This window comes from Alnus glutinosa, chromosome 1 (genome assembly GCF_958979055.1).
Source record: "Alnus glutinosa chromosome 1, dhAlnGlut1.1, whole genome shotgun sequence".
Classification (NCBI taxonomy): Eukaryota; Viridiplantae; Streptophyta; class Magnoliopsida; order Fagales; family Betulaceae; genus Alnus; species Alnus glutinosa.
Genome location: NC_084886.1, coordinates 30,034,797 through 30,053,098, shown reverse-complemented (window position 1 = coordinate 30,053,098; position 18,302 = coordinate 30,034,797). Strand labels below are relative to the sequence as shown.

The window sequence follows — 18,302 nt, the reverse complement described above, 5'->3', positions numbered from 1 at the left end:
ATAAGAGTAAACCCAAAACCTAGATCTACAAGATAGAATTATCTAAACTACCAAAACAACACTAATAGAAGCTAATCATGATGAGAACATCAAAAAAAAAATGAGTTTAAGTCTAGGGTATTACCTCTTGAAGAAGATAAGACCACAGGAAAACTCCTTTTCTCTCCCTCTAGGATTCTCTTTTCCTGGACCTGAATCAACTACTCTATTGGTTTTGTTGGCCTGCAACCAAAAGGTCAGTCTTGTATTAACACGTTCATTTGTTTATAAGGGGGATATACTATGAAATGGGTATTCTGGTTGGAAAACGTGTCACTGTAATCAACCAACATAATTAGACCAAACCTATGACTCTTATTCTTAATCCTAAAATCTTTTTAAGAGTTCTATAACCTATGCCTCTCGCATTATTTCCTAGACTTTATTGGTAACAAGAAGAGATATTCTTATGTGATTTTTCATGTCTATCTATAATGCAGGAAAGTCGCAAAGGCTTATTAGCAAACACACTCGATGTATCAGACTGTTCCCTAGAAACAAAGAAAGCCAGTACATCTTTTAATAGTCAAGGCATATGACATTTGATATTCAAGTCTATTATGTGAAACATTTTTTTCCACTATCTTTTCTTTATCGAACATTGAAGATTGAAGTGTTATTAATTCATAGTCAAGATTTCAACAGAAATTGGGCCAGTGCACTATGCATGGAATAAAAAGTGGGCCAGAAAAGAAAATTTTTATCAAAAGAACTTAGGCCAGAGAAGAAAATGAAAAAAAGAAAAGAAAAAGCCCAAGGCCCAAAACGGCTGGGCAAAAAAGAGTGGAAAAAATTGAATCTCGGCTGTTGGCCCATTACTGCTTATCGACTCGACAGTTGACAGTGACGGTTAATATCAGAAATATCAATATCGATAAATAGTCAGTAAATTGGAGTTTACACACTATAACAAAAAATGTTAAAGTAATTTACCAAGCACAAAAAATAATCCATAATAATTAAATTAAGTTATTTGCCTATTCTTGTGAAGATTCTCCAAAGGGATGTGATGGGCAAACACACATTTACGGTCGCACGAACTTAGCCTACACTCTCTCGTTATAGAAAAATGCTTGGAGTATCAATTTATTTATTTTTTAATAAAAAATAAGTATCAAAATAATGTTAAACTTGTTGATTGATTAATAATTGTTTTGATTATGTACAACAATATTTCCATATTTATCTCCTAATACAAAATTTAGGATCCTTACATTTCTCCTTCCCTATGTAGCGTCGTCACAGGAATGACGTTGTTAAGTTTGGTGAGTAGGTGGCGGTTGGGCTAGACCAGCGGACCCGTCACAGTTAGGTGCGTAACCTTGAATTTCTAGTCCTCCTACCCAGCTTCTTTTAGTCTTTTTTTTTTTTTTTTTTTTTTAAAAAAAAAAAAACTGAGCACACCATTTTTGTCTTTTACCTCTCTTTCTCTATGTCCTCCTATTCAATTCCCATGAATAAACAACGTCAAATTATTATATGCATAGGACTCTTCCTAGCGAGAGAGAGAGAGAGAGAGAGATTGATTGACTTCTAGTCGTTTACAGCTAAGCTTTTGTTTTCAGTTTTGGCTTGGGGGCGATTTCTTACTCTTTTGTTGCCGTTGTTGACCAAAGCTCTGCCCTTTTGAATATTCGCTTCTATATTCTCAGACAAAGCGATCCAATCTTGGTCTTCATTTGGTGCTTTCCTCGCAAATCAATCGAGATAATTTTGTCTTGAGCGTCTTGTAATTTGGTTATTGAATTCCCAGTTTGCTCATTTTATTCCTCGTTCAGACAAGTTGCCAAACACTAGTTGGGCTTTATTTGGTGGTCAAAGTTGTATAGTTCATTTGACTCGGCAATGCTTCGTTGGCTTCCTCTGAATTACATCACTTTTGATTGTCTCTGAATTGGGATCTTTTTTAATATTTAATTTCTGGGTTTCTGTTTGATTTTCATATCTCAATTTCGTTCCTGCTATATTGGATTTCGTATGTCACCTTGGACAGGATTTCATATTCCACTTATTTATTATATAGCTTGAGTTGCTGGAATTTGAACTTGATTCTTGCACCTACCTTTGTGATTCTGGGTAACTGGGTTATTTGAAAACTATTTGTTGTGCCCATTGATTCATCTGAGAAGTTAGAGAGGATGAAAGGAAAAGGTGGAACACCAGGAAGTTACTTCGTGTTAAACACGGGAGCTAAAATTCCAGCCATTGGACTTGGGACATGGCAGAGCGGCGGAGACCTCTGTGTTGAAGCTGTAAAAACGGCATTGTCGGTTGGCCACCGTCACATAGATTGTGCACATCTTTATGGGAATGAGAGTGAAGTTGGGGAAGCACTCACCGAAGCTTTCAAAGGTTCATTGAAGAGGGAGGATGTTTTCTTAACTTCTAAGCTATACTGTACTATGAATTCACTTAATAAAATCGAGAACTATGTTAAAGTTTCTCTCAAGAATCTTGGAGTTTCTTACTTGGATCTCTATTTGATGCATTGGCCTGAGAGCTCGGCGTTTCGTGATGCTACTGATCCTCCTTCAAAGTCGGGGAGTGAGAATAGGCAGTTTTTGAATCGGTTGAAGAAAGCGTGGAAAGCCATGGAAGGTCTCGTTGAGTTGGGTCTGGTTCGAGCTATTGGAGTCAGCAATTTCAGCATCCAGCAAATCAAGGAATTGCTTAAATTTGCAAAAATTGTACCTGCGGTGAATCAGGTTCGTTCTGTGATTATTCTTGTTGATTCAAAGGATTCTGCTTTGCTTCAAGCATAGACTCATAAAGAACCACGATAAAGTAAATTCATTGATCATCAGTGAGAGACAATTGCATGCTTCCGCAAGTTGTCTGTCCAAAATCCACGCCTAGTAACATTCGAAACAGAAAGCATTGCGATTTTGACTTCTCAATTATTATTATTTTTTGATTGGCTAGCAAAATTCTTAGTTAATAAGTATCAGGTGGTAGTTTTCAATGAATTACAGAACTGAACCCAGATCAATCGCTAACGGAATTTAGTTGTAACCGCTTGGCTCTGCCATTACTCTTTTCTAACCCAGATTAACACACTTTACTAGTTAGTCTAGCTGAAATCTTCACTCCCAACGTACTCTTGTTCTTTGTGATTTATAGTTCTCATTGATGGGTTTCTGATTCAGACAATTTCAATAATTGAAGGGTAGAAGCAAGTATTGAACAGCTACCACCATACTTCAGATTGTACAAATAGAGAAACTTTGATACTCTGAATTGTGAAAGCTAAGTCTCACATAAGGTGGGTGAATCACAAACGCGTGAATACATCAAGTCCCAGATTGCTTGTGTACTGGGTTAGACGAATGATTTTAGGGAGTTCTAAATGTAACTTTATCTGGTCCTTTTGGGGTAAGTGCAGATGTCGCTGGCATTTCTCAGCATCTTGACAAATAGCACGAAAGCCAACCTACTACCTATAGCAGTGCCAGTAGGTCCAACCTAGTACCTATAACAGCACCAATAAGTCTTGATGAAGATGTCTGTTCAAATTGAGTGAGGGAGATTATGATACCTTAGATTGTAAAAGATAAGTTTCACATTGGGTGGGTAGATTATGAAGGTGTATATTTTTGAAGCTCTATGTCGGTTGTGTACTAGATGAGAGTGGGCTATTTAAGTGAATTTATGGAGATCTGATTATAATTTATACTAGTCTTTTTATAGTATAATGCATATGTGGTTAGCATTTTTCCTATGTCGTGACAAATAGTATTAGAGCCAACGCCATGTGGTGCTAGGTATTGCAAAACAATATAAGCCCTGATGAAAAACATTAGGAATTTGAGTGGGAAAGGCTATGCTATCTCGGATGGTGAAAATTAAGTTACATTCGGCGGATGGATTATGAAGGCATATATATGCAAAGTTTAACATTGGTTGTCTATAGGGATCATTTCAAGATATGACACAGATGTGGCTAATCCTTATTTGGGCCGTGATAGAAACTCATTGTTAGGATAGGGGCATCCATAAATCTATTTGACGTTCTAAGAGGTGGTGTACCAGCTAGGTAAGGTTAGCTGTTTTCCTGGCTCTGAAGAAAGCTTGCATGTCATCACCACCTTGTTCCTTAAGGTTGCTTTTAAAACTATATGAATTCCATATATTCTGATCTAAAATACTTAAGTTTGCTCCTTTAGATATCTTTAAACCAACACTACAACAATATTTTTAAGGTGCTATATTTGTTGAAGTAGGAGTTCTCTTCTTAGGACACCATGGCTGGTAGCTAGCAATGTACCTCTTCATGGCATCTTTCTAACTCAATATTGGCATTGGAAACAAACAACGAATCAATAAGACATACATATATCTTTCTAAATAATTTGTTAGGGGCTAAAAGGAAAATCTTAGTTGCATAAAAGTTATCTCACGCCTCTCATTTCCCTTTTTACCTGTATGATGGTTAGACATAATTTTGTCAGTTACAGTAGCTTTTGTTCAACCTTTTAATATTTTTGACAAATTATCACCTTCCCAGTATCTTGTACTGAAACGCAAGGTAAGAATTTAAGACTTAAGTTTGGTACCTGTCCAATGTCTTTCCTCTTTCGAAGATGGAACACTGTGTTGTTTTCATTTTTGCTTTTTCTTTTGAGATTGATAAGTAGAACAGTTAGATCCTTTTCTTTTTTCTTTTGGTTGTTATTTTAATTCATGTACGCCAGGAAACTTTGGGGTACTTAATTTATTTATGATTCCCTTTTCTTAGGTGGAATTGCACCCTTTCTGGAGGCAAAATGAACTTGTGAAGTTCTGTCAACTGAAAGGTATCCATGTATCTGCTCATACACCTTTAGGAGTACCTACTTCAACTCCTGGACCATCTGACAGTGGATCAGGTGGCGAAGATGAACCTGGAACTCCTCGCATATCATTTAGGAGATCAAGATCTGTGCATGGCCCTATGCTCAAGTTGTCAATTGTTGCACAAATAGCTGATAGACATAAAAAGACACCAGAGCAGGTACTTTTTGACTCAGTTATTATCTATTTCTTTGCTTCCTACTCCTCATATCACTCATGTCAACTCTAATTGTTTTATAGCATTATGATTAGGTATCATAGTATTGTTGCTTTCTGCCTATATGGAATAGCCAATTGTACTTTCCTTGCCTATACTGGAGAATACAATGGCTTTATCATGTCCTTTAATTTTTAAAGGCTTGTTTTAATGATGACAACCACTTCTTTACAGCTTAAAAACTGTTGTCAATTATCCTGCTCTTGGTTATATAATCATATGAAATGCAAATAAATTAGCATGTTGCACTATCATGCACACATAAATATAAAGTACACATACATGAAAAAGATCTTTTTTTAATGTAAATTACTCTATATAACACCATAAACATAAGAAACTAAAGAAATTGGCTACCATATGAGTCACATTCTACTTAATACCTAGTATCGTGTTCAGATTACTGCATCGGGTTGAGCAGGAACGCAACATTGTCCAAGCAATCATAACACCAATGAAAATGATATCAAAGTGTTGATCATATATGTTAGAAACCATCTATCCAACAACTATGTATATCAATCTTCTAAAGACTAGTTGGTGTTACCTATAATTTTACGTGGTTTGAGCACAATCTATGCGACCTTTTCTGAAAAAGATCTAGAAACTTATCAATTCTTGACCAAGAGTGAAAGTCCCTATTATTAGACCAAGTAAAAGTTTCCCCTACAAGGAGAAGATCCATGAGGTCCAGCTCATAAATACAATTACAAAATTCCATCATAGCGGGGCTAAAACAAGCCTCACCTGATCTTTTACTAGGAAAGCGGAAATCTTCTCCAATGCACCATGGCGGAAATCTCCTGACCCCCTTAAGAGTAGGCTTCACATGAAACGCATGTTTCACTTAAAGGGGGCCCTTATTTCTTTTAATCAAAGGATGGGATTTGTTTCTAGAAGAATTAAAGGTGCAGAAGGGCCTTCAGGAGGAATTAGAGGCGCATATTGGGCCTTCACCTCAACCTGCTTCACAACGTTCAGCCTAATAGAATCCAAGCCCAATAGTCCCATAAAAAATCTCTTATGGAGGAGTTGCGTGTTCTTGATGGGTTGGAGGAAGTGAGAGCTTTAGTTGCTGGAGAGAATTTGTGGAAAACTTTGGTATCAGTGAATTGGAAAAAGCTACCTTAATGGAGAAGATTAGTTGGAGGCAAAAGTCAAGGGTTCTTTGGTTAAAAGAGGGTGACAAATGCACTAAGTTTTTTCAACAGGTGGCAAAATCGAATAGGAGAAACAACTCCATTGAAGCGTTGTTAGTAGATGGCTCAGTCTGCTATCAGGAACCTATTGTGCAATACTATGATAGGTTTTTCTCAGAATAGTTGACTTGGCAGCCTAAGTCAGATGGCTTAGTTTTTGACTCCATACATGTGGAGTATAGAATTTAGAATGATTTGCAATTCTACCAACATAACATGTATGGCAGTAGTTGTATTTATAGAAAATCTGAAACATCTAGATAATAACTAGAAGTGTTTTACAAGAAATAAACTATCTAATCTGATCACATAACTCTAGAGTCCTAGTTTGTTACAACACAACTAGTCTAGAGTTTATCTAAAGAGAAGAGTCTTTGTCTAACTCTAATGCTGTAGAAGAATCCTGAGTTAAGTCTAGAGAAGTATCACTAGCTGAATAAGATTCTGATCCAATACGCCCCCTCAAACTCGACGTGGGAGGCTGCACGTTGAGGTTGGACCGTAGCATAATGAATCGAGCAGCAGCAAGGGGCTTTGTGAGAACGTCTACCAATTGATCTTTTCCAAATATGAAGCATACATCAAGAATCTTCTTAGCAACCATGTCTTGAACAAAATGATATAATCAATTTCTATATGCTTTGTACGAGCATGATAAAGAGGATTGAATGTTAGATATGTGGTGCCAATGTTGTCACAATGGAGAACTGGTCGACGTGGAGAACTAAGACCAAGTTCACTGAGTATAGATTGCATCCATGCTAATTCAGCTGCTGCATTGGTTGCGGCTTTGTACTAAAGAACGTTTCAACAAGTTGTTTGAAACGTAAAAAAGTGGCACAAACTTCAGATTTGGTATCAAGAGGAAAAAACCAAGTATATTTGCTAAAATCATCAACTATATTGAAATAAAAATGTTTGTTGTTTACAAAAGTTATCGAGGCAAGGCCCCATACATCAAGAAACAACAGCTGAAGAGGGCTACTGGAAATAGAAGGAGAATAACTAAAATGAAAACGATGACTCTTGCCCTGTTGACATGAGGAACAAACTGAGGAGAACTTTGATGGAGACACGAGCAACTTATTGGACTGAATGACTTGAGTGACGATAGGAGGTGCGGGATGGCCAAGCCGAAGATGCCACTGATCCAAGGAAACCTTCTCACCAATGATTGCAGCGAACGAACTGGAGGAGGAAGCACGAGAAGATGGCCATGGATAGAGGCCGAATTTACTCGGGCCTTGGAGGAGCAGCTGGCGTGTTCGGAGGTCCTTAACACAGAAATAATTTGGATGAAATTCAATGAAAACATTATTGTCACGAGTGAATTGATTTACAAAGATAAGGTTTTTCTGAATTTGAGGAACATGAAATAAAGAAAACAAATGAAAATTACGGGAGGGGGTAGGTAAGAGTCCACGACCAAAATGTGAAATATGCAATCCTTGCCCATTGCCTACTCGGATTTGATCATTGCCAGCATAGTCCTCAGCATGTAGGTTGGGATTGGAGAGCTCATTAGTGAGATGAACATTGGAACCAGTGTCATGGTACCATTGGGAGTCTGTAGCAGATGGAGCAGAAGCTAAGTTAGCATTTATTGGAGAAGGATCGGCTTGGTAGCCTTCTTCGAACCCGAACCAGCAGGTGGCAGCCGTGTGTACCTGTTTGTGACAAACTTGACAGGGTCGTTGGGATGGACCAGGGCCAGAAAAGGAATGTTGCAATAGTGGTCCTCAGCCACGTCCGCGCCCCCTACCTCGAGAGAAGTTGGTGTTGCGATATCCTTGAGTTTTAGCCACGGTTGTTTCTCTGATAGGAGGGTCTTTGACGCTGATTTATGGTTTTCAAGACGTAGCTCATAGGACAACATGTGGCTGTAGAGATCGTTGAGAGAGATGGAGTCTTGCCGTGTAGTGATTGAGGTAACAAGTGGGTCGTTTTCCGCTCCTAGACTAGCAAGGACATGAGAGATTAACTCAAAATTATTGATGGGCTTACCAATGGCGGCGAGGAGATGGGCAAAGCCTTGAGCTTTATGAAAGAAGCCGGAAATAGATTGAGCATCTTTCTTTAAGTTGGATAGCTACTGCTTAGTTGAAGAATCCAAGATTGAGATTAAGCCGAGAAGAGGGTTTCTAAGGTAACACAGACGGAATGAGATGTGGAGAGGCCGATTACATGTGGTAAGGTTTCCATGGCAGAGTTGATATTATCGCACTAAAAATCATGTGATCTTGATGGTACCAGGTTTGAAAGGCAGGATTAGGAACAAGAGCATCAGAGATTTGGTCGGGAATCATTTTGGGTGGTGGTGGGATGGCGTCGTCAACATAGCCGAATAGATTTTGACCCTCCAAGAAGGGAACCATGAGAAATTACCAGAGAATATAATTTTCTTGAGTGAGTTTTTCAGAAATATGATGGTGAACATTGTGAATGGGTGTCGGGGTAGAAGCAGGGGTGGCGGATATAGAAGGTGAGTCGGAGGAATCGGCATCAGAGGTGGTAGATGCCATAGACGTTAGTCTGAAATGGCTCTGAGACCGTATAGAATTTAGAATGATTTGCAATTCTGCCTACATAACATGTATGGCAGTAGTTGTATTTATAGAAAACCGAAACATCTAGATAATAACTAGAAGTGTTTTACAAGAAATAAACTATCTAATTTGATCACATAACTCTAGAGTCCTAGTTTGGTACAAAACAACTAGTCTAGAGTTTATCTAAAGAGAAGAGTCTTTGTCCAACTCTAATGTTGCAGAGGAATCCTGAGTTAAGTCTAGAGTAGTATCACTAGCTGAATAGGATTCTGATCCAATATGGAGGAAGCCTCAAGGTTAGAGAAGCTGTTTGAGGATAAGGTTTTTGAGGTGGTGAAAGGTATGAATAGTGGTAAGACGCCTAGCCTAATGGTTTTTCTATGGCTTTTTTCCAAGCTTACTGGGATGTGATCAACACAGACATTATAGGGATGTTTGATGATTTTCATGCTAGTTGTAAGTTTGCAAGAAGTCTTAATGCCACATTCATTGCTCTCATTCCGAAGAAATTTGAGGCTATTGATCTTAAGGACTTTCGACCTATTAGTCTTCTGAGTGTGGTTTCAAGGAGAAATGGTACTCTTGGATAGCGCATTTTATATCTTCGGTGCGTATTTCCGTTTTGATGAATGATAGTCTGTCTAGTTTCTTTAGTAGCTCCCGTGGATTGAGAGATGGTGATCCTTTGTCGCATTTTCTCTTTGTTATTTTGATCAAGGCCTTAAGTAGAATGTGTTCTGCTACGATTAATCGGGGTCTTCTCTTAGGATTTTCTGTAGGGTTTAGGCACTCTAGTGTATTTGACATCTCACATTTGTTGTTTGCTGATGAAACTTTAGTTTTTTGTGGGGCTAAGTCTGAGCATCTTTGCTTTCTATGTGCTTTATTTTTATCCTTCGAAGTTGTGTACGATTTGAAGATTAATCTAAGTAAGTCAGAATTAATTCTTTTGGGTAATGTGGAGAATGTGGATGGTTGGCGGGCATTCTGGGTTGTGAGGTTTTTTCTTTGCCTTTAAAGTATATTGGTCTTCTGTTGGTGGCCTCCTATAAGGCTAAGTATATTTGGGTTGTTGCTCTTGAGAAGATAGAGTGCCGGTTGACTATTTGGAAAAGGATGTACTTGTCTTAGGGTGGTAGGGCTATCCTTATTAAGAGCACACTTTCCAATTTGCCAACGCATTTCTTGTCCCTCTTTCCTCTCCTTGCGAGTGTTGCAAACTGCATAGAGAAACTTCATCGAGATTTCTTATAGGGTTGGATAGGAGAAGAGTTCGTGGGGTGGGTGGTGTTCTAATGAGCCACTTGGCTTGTATGGAGGAGTGGGGTTATGGAAGAATATTAGGAGGGGTTGGGGGATGTTTTCAAGTCACATTAGATTTGAGGTGGGAGATGGCCGGAGGGTTAGTTTTTGGCATGATCTATGGTGTGGGGACAAGGCCCTTAAGGAAGCTTTTCTAGATTTATATGGTATTGCTTGCGCTAAGAGCATCTCCAGCATCATTAGGTAAAATACTCAACCAAAAAGTGTAATTCTCTACTTTAGCTACTCAATTTTTAATACAAACTCCAACAGATCTAAAGTCCAAACTCCATCTCATTCCCTCTCTCCCAACAACACCATGACCAAACCAAACCAAAATTTCATTGTCCAAACCAAAGTCCTAAAATTTCCAACACAATGAAGATGATGTTCTCTCACAAAGGAGGCGAAGAAGAAAGATCCATGAAGATGATGGTCTCTCATTGTATTAACTTTCGCCATCTTTGGGCTCCCATGGAAGATGACGACGATGGGAGAGAGATGACAATGGCTTGTGGTGACAATGGCTCGCATGGAAGATGACAGCGATGTGAGAGAGAGAGATGACGATAGCTAGCTCCCATGGAAGACGATTGGCTTGCGGTGATGGTGGCTCCCATGGAAGACGACGACGATGGGATAGAGAGATCACGATAGCTCCCATGGAAGACGCAAAAAATTTGTTGAGCGAGAAATCAAAGAGATCGAGGGTCAAAGAGAGATAGATGAAAGAGAAATAATAAAGAAATCTAACATTTTGTGAACAATAGTAGTCTATCTTTTGCTTTTCAATGTAGCAAAATTATGGTTTTGATAATTGGATGGATAATCTACTGGATGAGAGTTTTGGCTCATATTATCTAAATTTAGACAATATGTCAGCTTTAGAGAAGCTATTGAAGATGCTCTAAGGATGCTACCGTAGCGGCTAACTTGGAGCTTTCTGGTGGTTCCAATTAGTGGAAAGTATGTTTTTCTAGAGCGGCTTATGATTGAGAAGGGGATGTCTTTGCCTCGTTTTTCAATTTATTCTACTCAGAGCAAAAAAAGGGTTGTTCGTTGTTAGCTCTTTCTACAAAGTAGTGATGGCATTCCTTTCCCTTGGAAGAGTATTTGGTGGACTAAGGTTCCTTTGAGAACTACTTTTTTTGCTTGGTTGGCGACCCTGAAAGATCCTTATCATGGACAATCTTATGAAGAGGCATATTATTGTGATTGATAGGTGTTGTATGTGCAAGAGGACGTTTGCAAAGGGCATCCTTTCGAGGACCGTAAGAGAACGTTAGCGGAGCTTAAGTCCTTATTTTTTTAATACTCTTTTTATTTGGACAACTTCGTTTTTAGCTTCTTTTATACTTAGCTTTCATGATTTCCTTGTTATTCTTTCTTCTTCTAGCTAGGTGTTCTTTTTGTATACTTCCTGTGTACCCGAGTTGTACCTTTCACCTTTAATGATATTTCAATTACTTATATAAAAAACGGACTAGTTCTAACATCCTCTCTCACATCCAGGATTGCATAATAAATAGAAACGAACATGGACATTGCACATGTAGATCCAAAACAAAAGCTGAAACAAACGGTGATTTACAAAAGTCAAACCCAAGACCTATAAGTCAAACCAAGGATCTGATAATATTTAGGAACCATTTAACCCAAAAGTTTTAGCTACCAAGAAGTGGGTGAATGGTCTTAACAGTGTACGTATGATGTCTATCAAACTTTAGAGTTGCCCTTTAAGATGAGAGAGGATCATGGAGAACTTTTATGTTTCTAATACATTTTTCATTTTTGGTTATACAATTTTGCCCCTTTCTTTCGTTTACTTTTCTAATTTAAGCAATTTCAATTTCCTGAGTTTGCAAATGCAGATCAAAAGAGAATATGAGGTGCATCTTTAAACATGAATCTTGAATTGACTTTAGTTAGAAACTTGAGATGCTGTCATAGGCATGCTATTAGAATGTTTAAGCATATCTATAAGAGATCGAGGACAACATACCAAAACATATACATATTTTTAGGTGCTTCTATAGACGTGGGTGAACTAATTTATGGTGAGTTAATGGTGAACATTTATTCGCACTTCTTTTCCAAGCCCTTTCAGAAAACTAAAAAAATAAAATGAAAAACAAAATAAGTTTTACTTTGAATCATCTTATTGGTCAGCGAGTGACTATCCTTTTCGAGAGTTATGTCTTATTGATTTATTTTTTTTAAGTGTCTTAATGATACATTTTATACTACTTGTTTGGTTCTGAAAATGCAGTATGCCTCTTGGCATCCAAATTTACAAGAATATGATGTCTAAGAATCTAAATGCACAATGAAAGCATATCCATGTTTGGTTTTACTAGGAATCTAACAAGATTCCTGAGAATGTGAAAGTCTTCTATTTGGTTTATTTTTAGAAATCCTTTAAGAAATGTTTATTTTTCCATAAGTACTCAATCTATATAGTATTTTCATATGAATAATGTTAAAATAATATAAAAAATAAATAAATTACATGTAATTATAATTCACCTCTAGGCGTAGGAAAGGCAAGGCACACATGTTGTAGGTTTGTTGTGCCTTGAAGGGTAGTAGGTAGTCTTGTTCTTAGTTGGGTTCTTTTGTAGCTTGTTTTGGTTCTTTTGTGTTCTGGGGCCTTGGTGTTGTGGGTTTTTTTGGGTTAGCTTTGGTTGTTCCTGTGTACTTAAGGACGTCTTACGATTTTTCTAATAAAGTTCTTCTAACTTATCAAAAAAAATAATAATAATAATAATATTCTGTGGTATTTTTATATAAAATAGTTTATTTAATTTATAAATACAGTTATACAATTTACTATATTTACTATCATATAGTATTTTGTTATATAATTTGCAATGAAATTGTGTATATTACATTAAATATGTAGGCAATTTGGTCATAGGTGCTAGGCAACTTTCGTAGTGTATGGGAAGTGGATGCCCGAAAAGTTTTGTTTGCAGCCACATTTCCACAACACTGGGGCTTTTTGGCAATTCATATGCTCACTGGCATGCAGACTCCATAAGCAAATTCCAAACAAACAAGAGCATCCCTGCAAATCCTCTTACCGTATTAAGATAAGGCCATGTTGGATGGCTTTTAAGAGTACTTGGTCATATGGGTTGCAAAAGTTTGGTGTGTCCTCTTACCGTATTAAGATAAGGCCATGTTGGATGGCTTTTAAGAGTACCTGGTCATATGGGTTGCAAAAGTTTGGTGTGTGGCTTAGCATGTGATTTGCATTTGAAAATGAAAGACCAAGGTTTTAGTAACGGCTACAGCTATCTTGCCACATAACAATTAAGAAATGGTTGACTATCTCACATTATTTTTACAAATGCAGCACCAATCAACTATGATTAGACTCTTATTACGTGGTGTTTGGTTCGTAGAATAAGGGGTAATTACTTTTTTCCCCCACGAACTACCAGCTTCCGTCAATATGTCCACACGAACTGACACTCTTACCACCTGACCACATTGAACTACTATTTACTTACTAAAACCCCACTTTTGTCAGTCAACCTCGTTAAAAAACTTGAAATGACTCAAATACCCCAACTTTATAATCAAAATTTACAGATAATACCCTCAAAATTAAACAAATAAAAAAAAGAGAGGAGGGGGGTAACGCCAGCCTCCTTTGGGGTGGCTAGTTGCCACCGCCGAACCGCGGCCACCCTCGGCTTGCATCTGGGGTGGCTCGCGGGCCACCCTAGGCTTGCATCTAGGGTGGCTCATGTTCAGGGTGCCGCATGGCCACCCCATAGGCTGGGGGTGGCCTTCAAGCCACCCCCAAACCTACCACCCCCGGCCTGCATCTGGGGTGGCTCACGGGCCACCCAAGAGCAAGCTTAGGGTGGCCATGCGGCCACCCCATAGGTCGGGGATGGCCTTCGAGCCACTTTCCTCCCTCAAGGGGGTGGTTGCCGGGGGAGGGGGGGTGGTTGCAACAGCTACCCCCTTTCTTTTCCCTTTTTTTTTTTATTATTTTTTTTCCCAATATTTTTTAACGTTTTTTAAATTTTTAGGTTTTATATTTTTCATATATTTGTATTTTTAGGTTTGATATTTTTTATTTAGTTTTTGAGGGTATTTCTGTCTTTAAATGAAATTTAACGTCTAAAAATAGAATATTCAAATTTAATGAGATCCCTAATGACGGGGGGTTTTGATAAGTAAATGGTAGTTCGATGCGATCGGGTGATAAGAGTGCCAGTTTGTGGGAGCATATCGATGGAGGCTGGTAGGTCATGGGAAAAAAGGGTAATTACCCAGTAGAATAATTTAGGATTTGTTAGAAATTATGGGCATTCCGCTGTTTGGTACTTAAAACCCTCATTTTTGTGGGAATGTGGATTCTTTTGACAATATCCTGGCAGTGGGGATGCTGAAAAATCCTGGCACCTAAACTCCTATGGCATCGGACAGCACCATTTTCTGTTTAGTGAGAATTTTATCCTCGTTCAATACCCCTTTGACTAACGAAATAAGTGACCATTGTTGTGTACTCCCTCATCTTGTGTGCTAACCTAATCATTTCAATGACAATAATGCTTGTTAGTAGCACTGGTTCTATAAAGAATAGCTATCTTTTTTTTTTTTTTTTTTTAAAATCAAGGACATGCTTAAGGACCTAAGGTGTTAAAGCTAAGTATTATTATTTTTTATTTGAGTTTATGTCATATTATTTTTTTTTTTGTCGGGCCCCATTCTATTTTTGTCTTTTGTTGTATTAGTAGTTGTATTTATTTGCAAAATCATAATATGTGAGGTATTTTAAGTCTATCTTGTTCAAGGGTACTTTTGGAACAATGAATAATTGCTATAGGATTCCCAAAACAAATTAAAAGTGAGAGTTTCACATTCCCAGGATTCCTAGTGAAACCAAACTTGAAGATTGTTAGATTGTTTGGTGTTTTGATTTCCAATCATCACGTCCTTGACAATCTCGATGACAGAGGATATTGGATGTCCTGAACACAATGCTGTGCTAAGGAGCATGTCCAAATTAAACAACTTGCCATCTAATCCCCCATCCTATTAGCATTTTCTTCTAAGTCTCATATTTTATGTTTGACCATTCCATCTTCAAACATAACTAGTTTCTGTCCCTTGAACTTTAACCACCTAATTGTTGGGCTTCTCTATCCTCTAGCCCTTCTTTTCCATCTCCTAATGGAAACATCTACCACTAGTCAATAATACAAAGTGATACCAGATGGATGACTTTACAATCTTTACAACAATCTCTATTTGGGTAAGAAAAAAGTACTATGTGATAATATTTGACCACTCATAGGTTATTAAGTATGAACCTTCTTCTTAAACCAACTGTTTGGGAAATGTGAGAACTGAAGCAAGTTAGATAATTTCATAGAGCTTGTTTAGTTGGCTAGTGGCTTTACGAACTTATTAAAATAAAAAAGGTCAGCTATTTGGATTTTTTATCTTAGAAATGTTTAGGATGAATATCGAAACAAAGAAAGAAATAAATAAAATTCCTTCAAATAATTTTAAAATAATATATATTTTTTTAGAAAGTTCTGTAACATTCCGCCACCCTTGAAATCAACCTTGCCTCTAGGTTGACTTATAATCTTTGTAGCAACACCTTGATATTCTTTACTTGTAAGTTGCTCGAACAAACAAATGCTATTAAAATATAGTCTTTTTAGTTATTATTTTTGATAATGAAAATGCATATCATTACTGAACGCAAAGGGGCGCAACCTTAGTACACACAATGTATACAAGAGGTAATTCCCTTTAAGTATTAAAATAAGCAAAAAAATCTACAAAATGAGAAAAGTTAGAAAAATGGGAAATATTATACGCCCCTATCCATATATAAAGCGAATTGACCAAGATGTTCTTGAGCTCTTCCATTGGCCTCTCACAGTCTCCAAAACACCTTGCGTTCCACTACTAGTGAGAGCTTTGATTTGTTTATGAATTCAATCCTAAATATATAAGTGTATTGTAATGGTTAGTTGTCTGTTTTGGGAAGATACACAATCATTTACTGAGGAGATATACTATTATTAGGGATAGTAAATATTTTAATAATCATGCGATTGATTGATTCTATTTTGTTAAATCACAACTTATCCCAAAAGTTTAAGCTAATAAGAATGGGTGAATTGAATCACTTAATTTAATATTCTAATTTATTTAAATAAGTTGATTTAGATGCATCAGGATCCTTTGGAATTCTCAAAGTATTCTATTACGTAAAATTCCTTAAATCCCAATTTACTCTTTTTTTTTTTTTTAAAAAAAAATAATAATTAAAATGGTTGAGATTTTGCCACATCAGCATTTACCATTTTTATCAACTCAGTACTTACTACTTTAGAGTAGATGAACATTCGATTAAGATTTTCGTGTGATAAAAAAACATACACATGCATAAGGCTTATCTTTGTGTTTTGATTACTTCTGGCTACTTTTCTTAATGGTCCAAATGTTGGAATTACTTCTTCCTAGATAGTGATAATTAAAATGTGTACGTTTTGCACCAATTATTTAACTTTTGACTTTTTCTCTGCAATGATTTTGATTGGGGCCTCTGTAGACATGAATTTCTGAACTTTTTTGTTTTTTGTTTTTTCAACTTATTTTTCTCCTTTCTGCATGGTTTTCTTTGTATCTACTCGACATTTTTAAATATTGCAAAGGATGTTCTGCTAGAAAATCAATAAAATGTCCCATTTTTTCAATTTTGAATGCAATGCAATCGCTGTATTTCAAACCTATGGACATTCTGATGTCATTATCATGGTTTGTCCTACGAACAATTAGTATACCAAACATTCATGAATAAGAGCAGACAGAGCAATGAGGAAAGAAGAATTGCAGACAACCCCAACCCCCCCCCCCCCCCCCCCCAAAAAAAAAAAAAACCCTAAAGAAAAAGACAAAAAATAGTGGGTGGGCAAGTGACATTTGAGAACAAGCATCAGGGTTTGGATGGTTCCGGCACTGTAATTGGTGAAACCAAGCTATAGGAAGGAACTTTCTATTCAATAATCAAATAAATGGACGTGTTCCTAATTCTCTATTGAAGACCAAAATTCAAGACAATGCTCATGACGGTGTGCTTTATTCTGTTGTAGGTTATTTTGCGGTGGGGACTGCAAAGGGGAACTAGTGTCCTACCTTGTAGCCTGAAGCCTGACAGGATAAGGCAAAACATAGACATTTTCAGTTGGTCTCTCTCAGATGATGAGTGGAACCGCTTGAACCAGATTGAACCACAGGTGTGTTTATTTGGACACAGTCCTCTGAATAATCTTTCGGACAATGTCTTTATGTTTGGGAGTGGTCCACTACAAGCTGTGCATGAGATGGAAGATGACATGGAGTCCAATGCCTGATATTTCATATTATTTGCTTCAGATATTGTGCCATTGGTGTTCAAATGTGTGATCAAGTTATGATACGTCATGATGTGCCTATTGTTTGTAAGATTTTGATTTTGTTGGTGAAAGAATAGAAAGTCAAACTAGACTCTGTTAATTGAAGAAGTGGGGAATATTTGTGTTTGAAAACAAGGATGATATCTTTAGATCTTCCAGTGAGGATGATGTCTTTTGATGTGGAATAATTTTTTTTTTTTAAAAAAAAAGAAAAGAAAAGAAGAAAGGTGGTCAGGGGCCTACTATTTTTTACAGCATGGATTGATTGTATTATTGAATGGTTGGATTTAGAGAGCTAGCATCAGTATGAACGAAGTTGCCTGAATTGGCTTTGTCATACATTAACATTTTTGGTCGATCTTCAATGTGCTCTGTCTCTGAATATAGCTGGAATTGCATTTCAATATAGCATCAAGCCTTAAGCTTCTTTTGTTTTAATATGAATATCTGGTTTACACATTTAATTATTTAATGAAAACCTGTGTTGATTGTTGCTTTGGTACGCTGTCTTTTAACTATGTTAATTTATTTTGTCCTTCAGCAGTCTTCTCAAAATTAGTGGCTTTTATTATTTGTTTTATGGTCATTTCCCTAGTCACCCAAGCTCTGCCAAGAATTCTCATGGTAGAGAATTTTTTGTTTCTTTCTTTTGTATTTTCTGGATTAAGACTGACGTACGAGAGGGAGAGAGAGAGGGAGGTAAATTTTGTATGTTTGATGATGATCGGGT

At 37.2% G+C, this 18,302-nt stretch overlaps 1 protein-coding gene across 1 annotated transcript; it reads left to right on the top strand.

Annotated features, from left to right (window-relative positions):
* The first annotated feature begins 1,503 nt into the window (after nt 1-1,503).
* Nucleotides 1,504-17,917, top strand: LOC133878282 (aldo-keto reductase family 4 member C10-like). The gene is made up of 3 exons (XM_062316818.1): nt 1,504-2,744; nt 4,775-5,029; nt 17,270-17,917. Exons 1-3 carry the CDS (start codon nt 2,178-2,180, stop codon nt 17,528-17,530), a joined length of 1,083 nt encoding a protein of 360 aa, XP_062172802.1. The 5' UTR covers nt 1,504-2,177; the 3' UTR covers nt 17,531-17,917.
* The last annotated feature ends 385 nt before the right edge of the window (nt 17,918-18,302 follow it).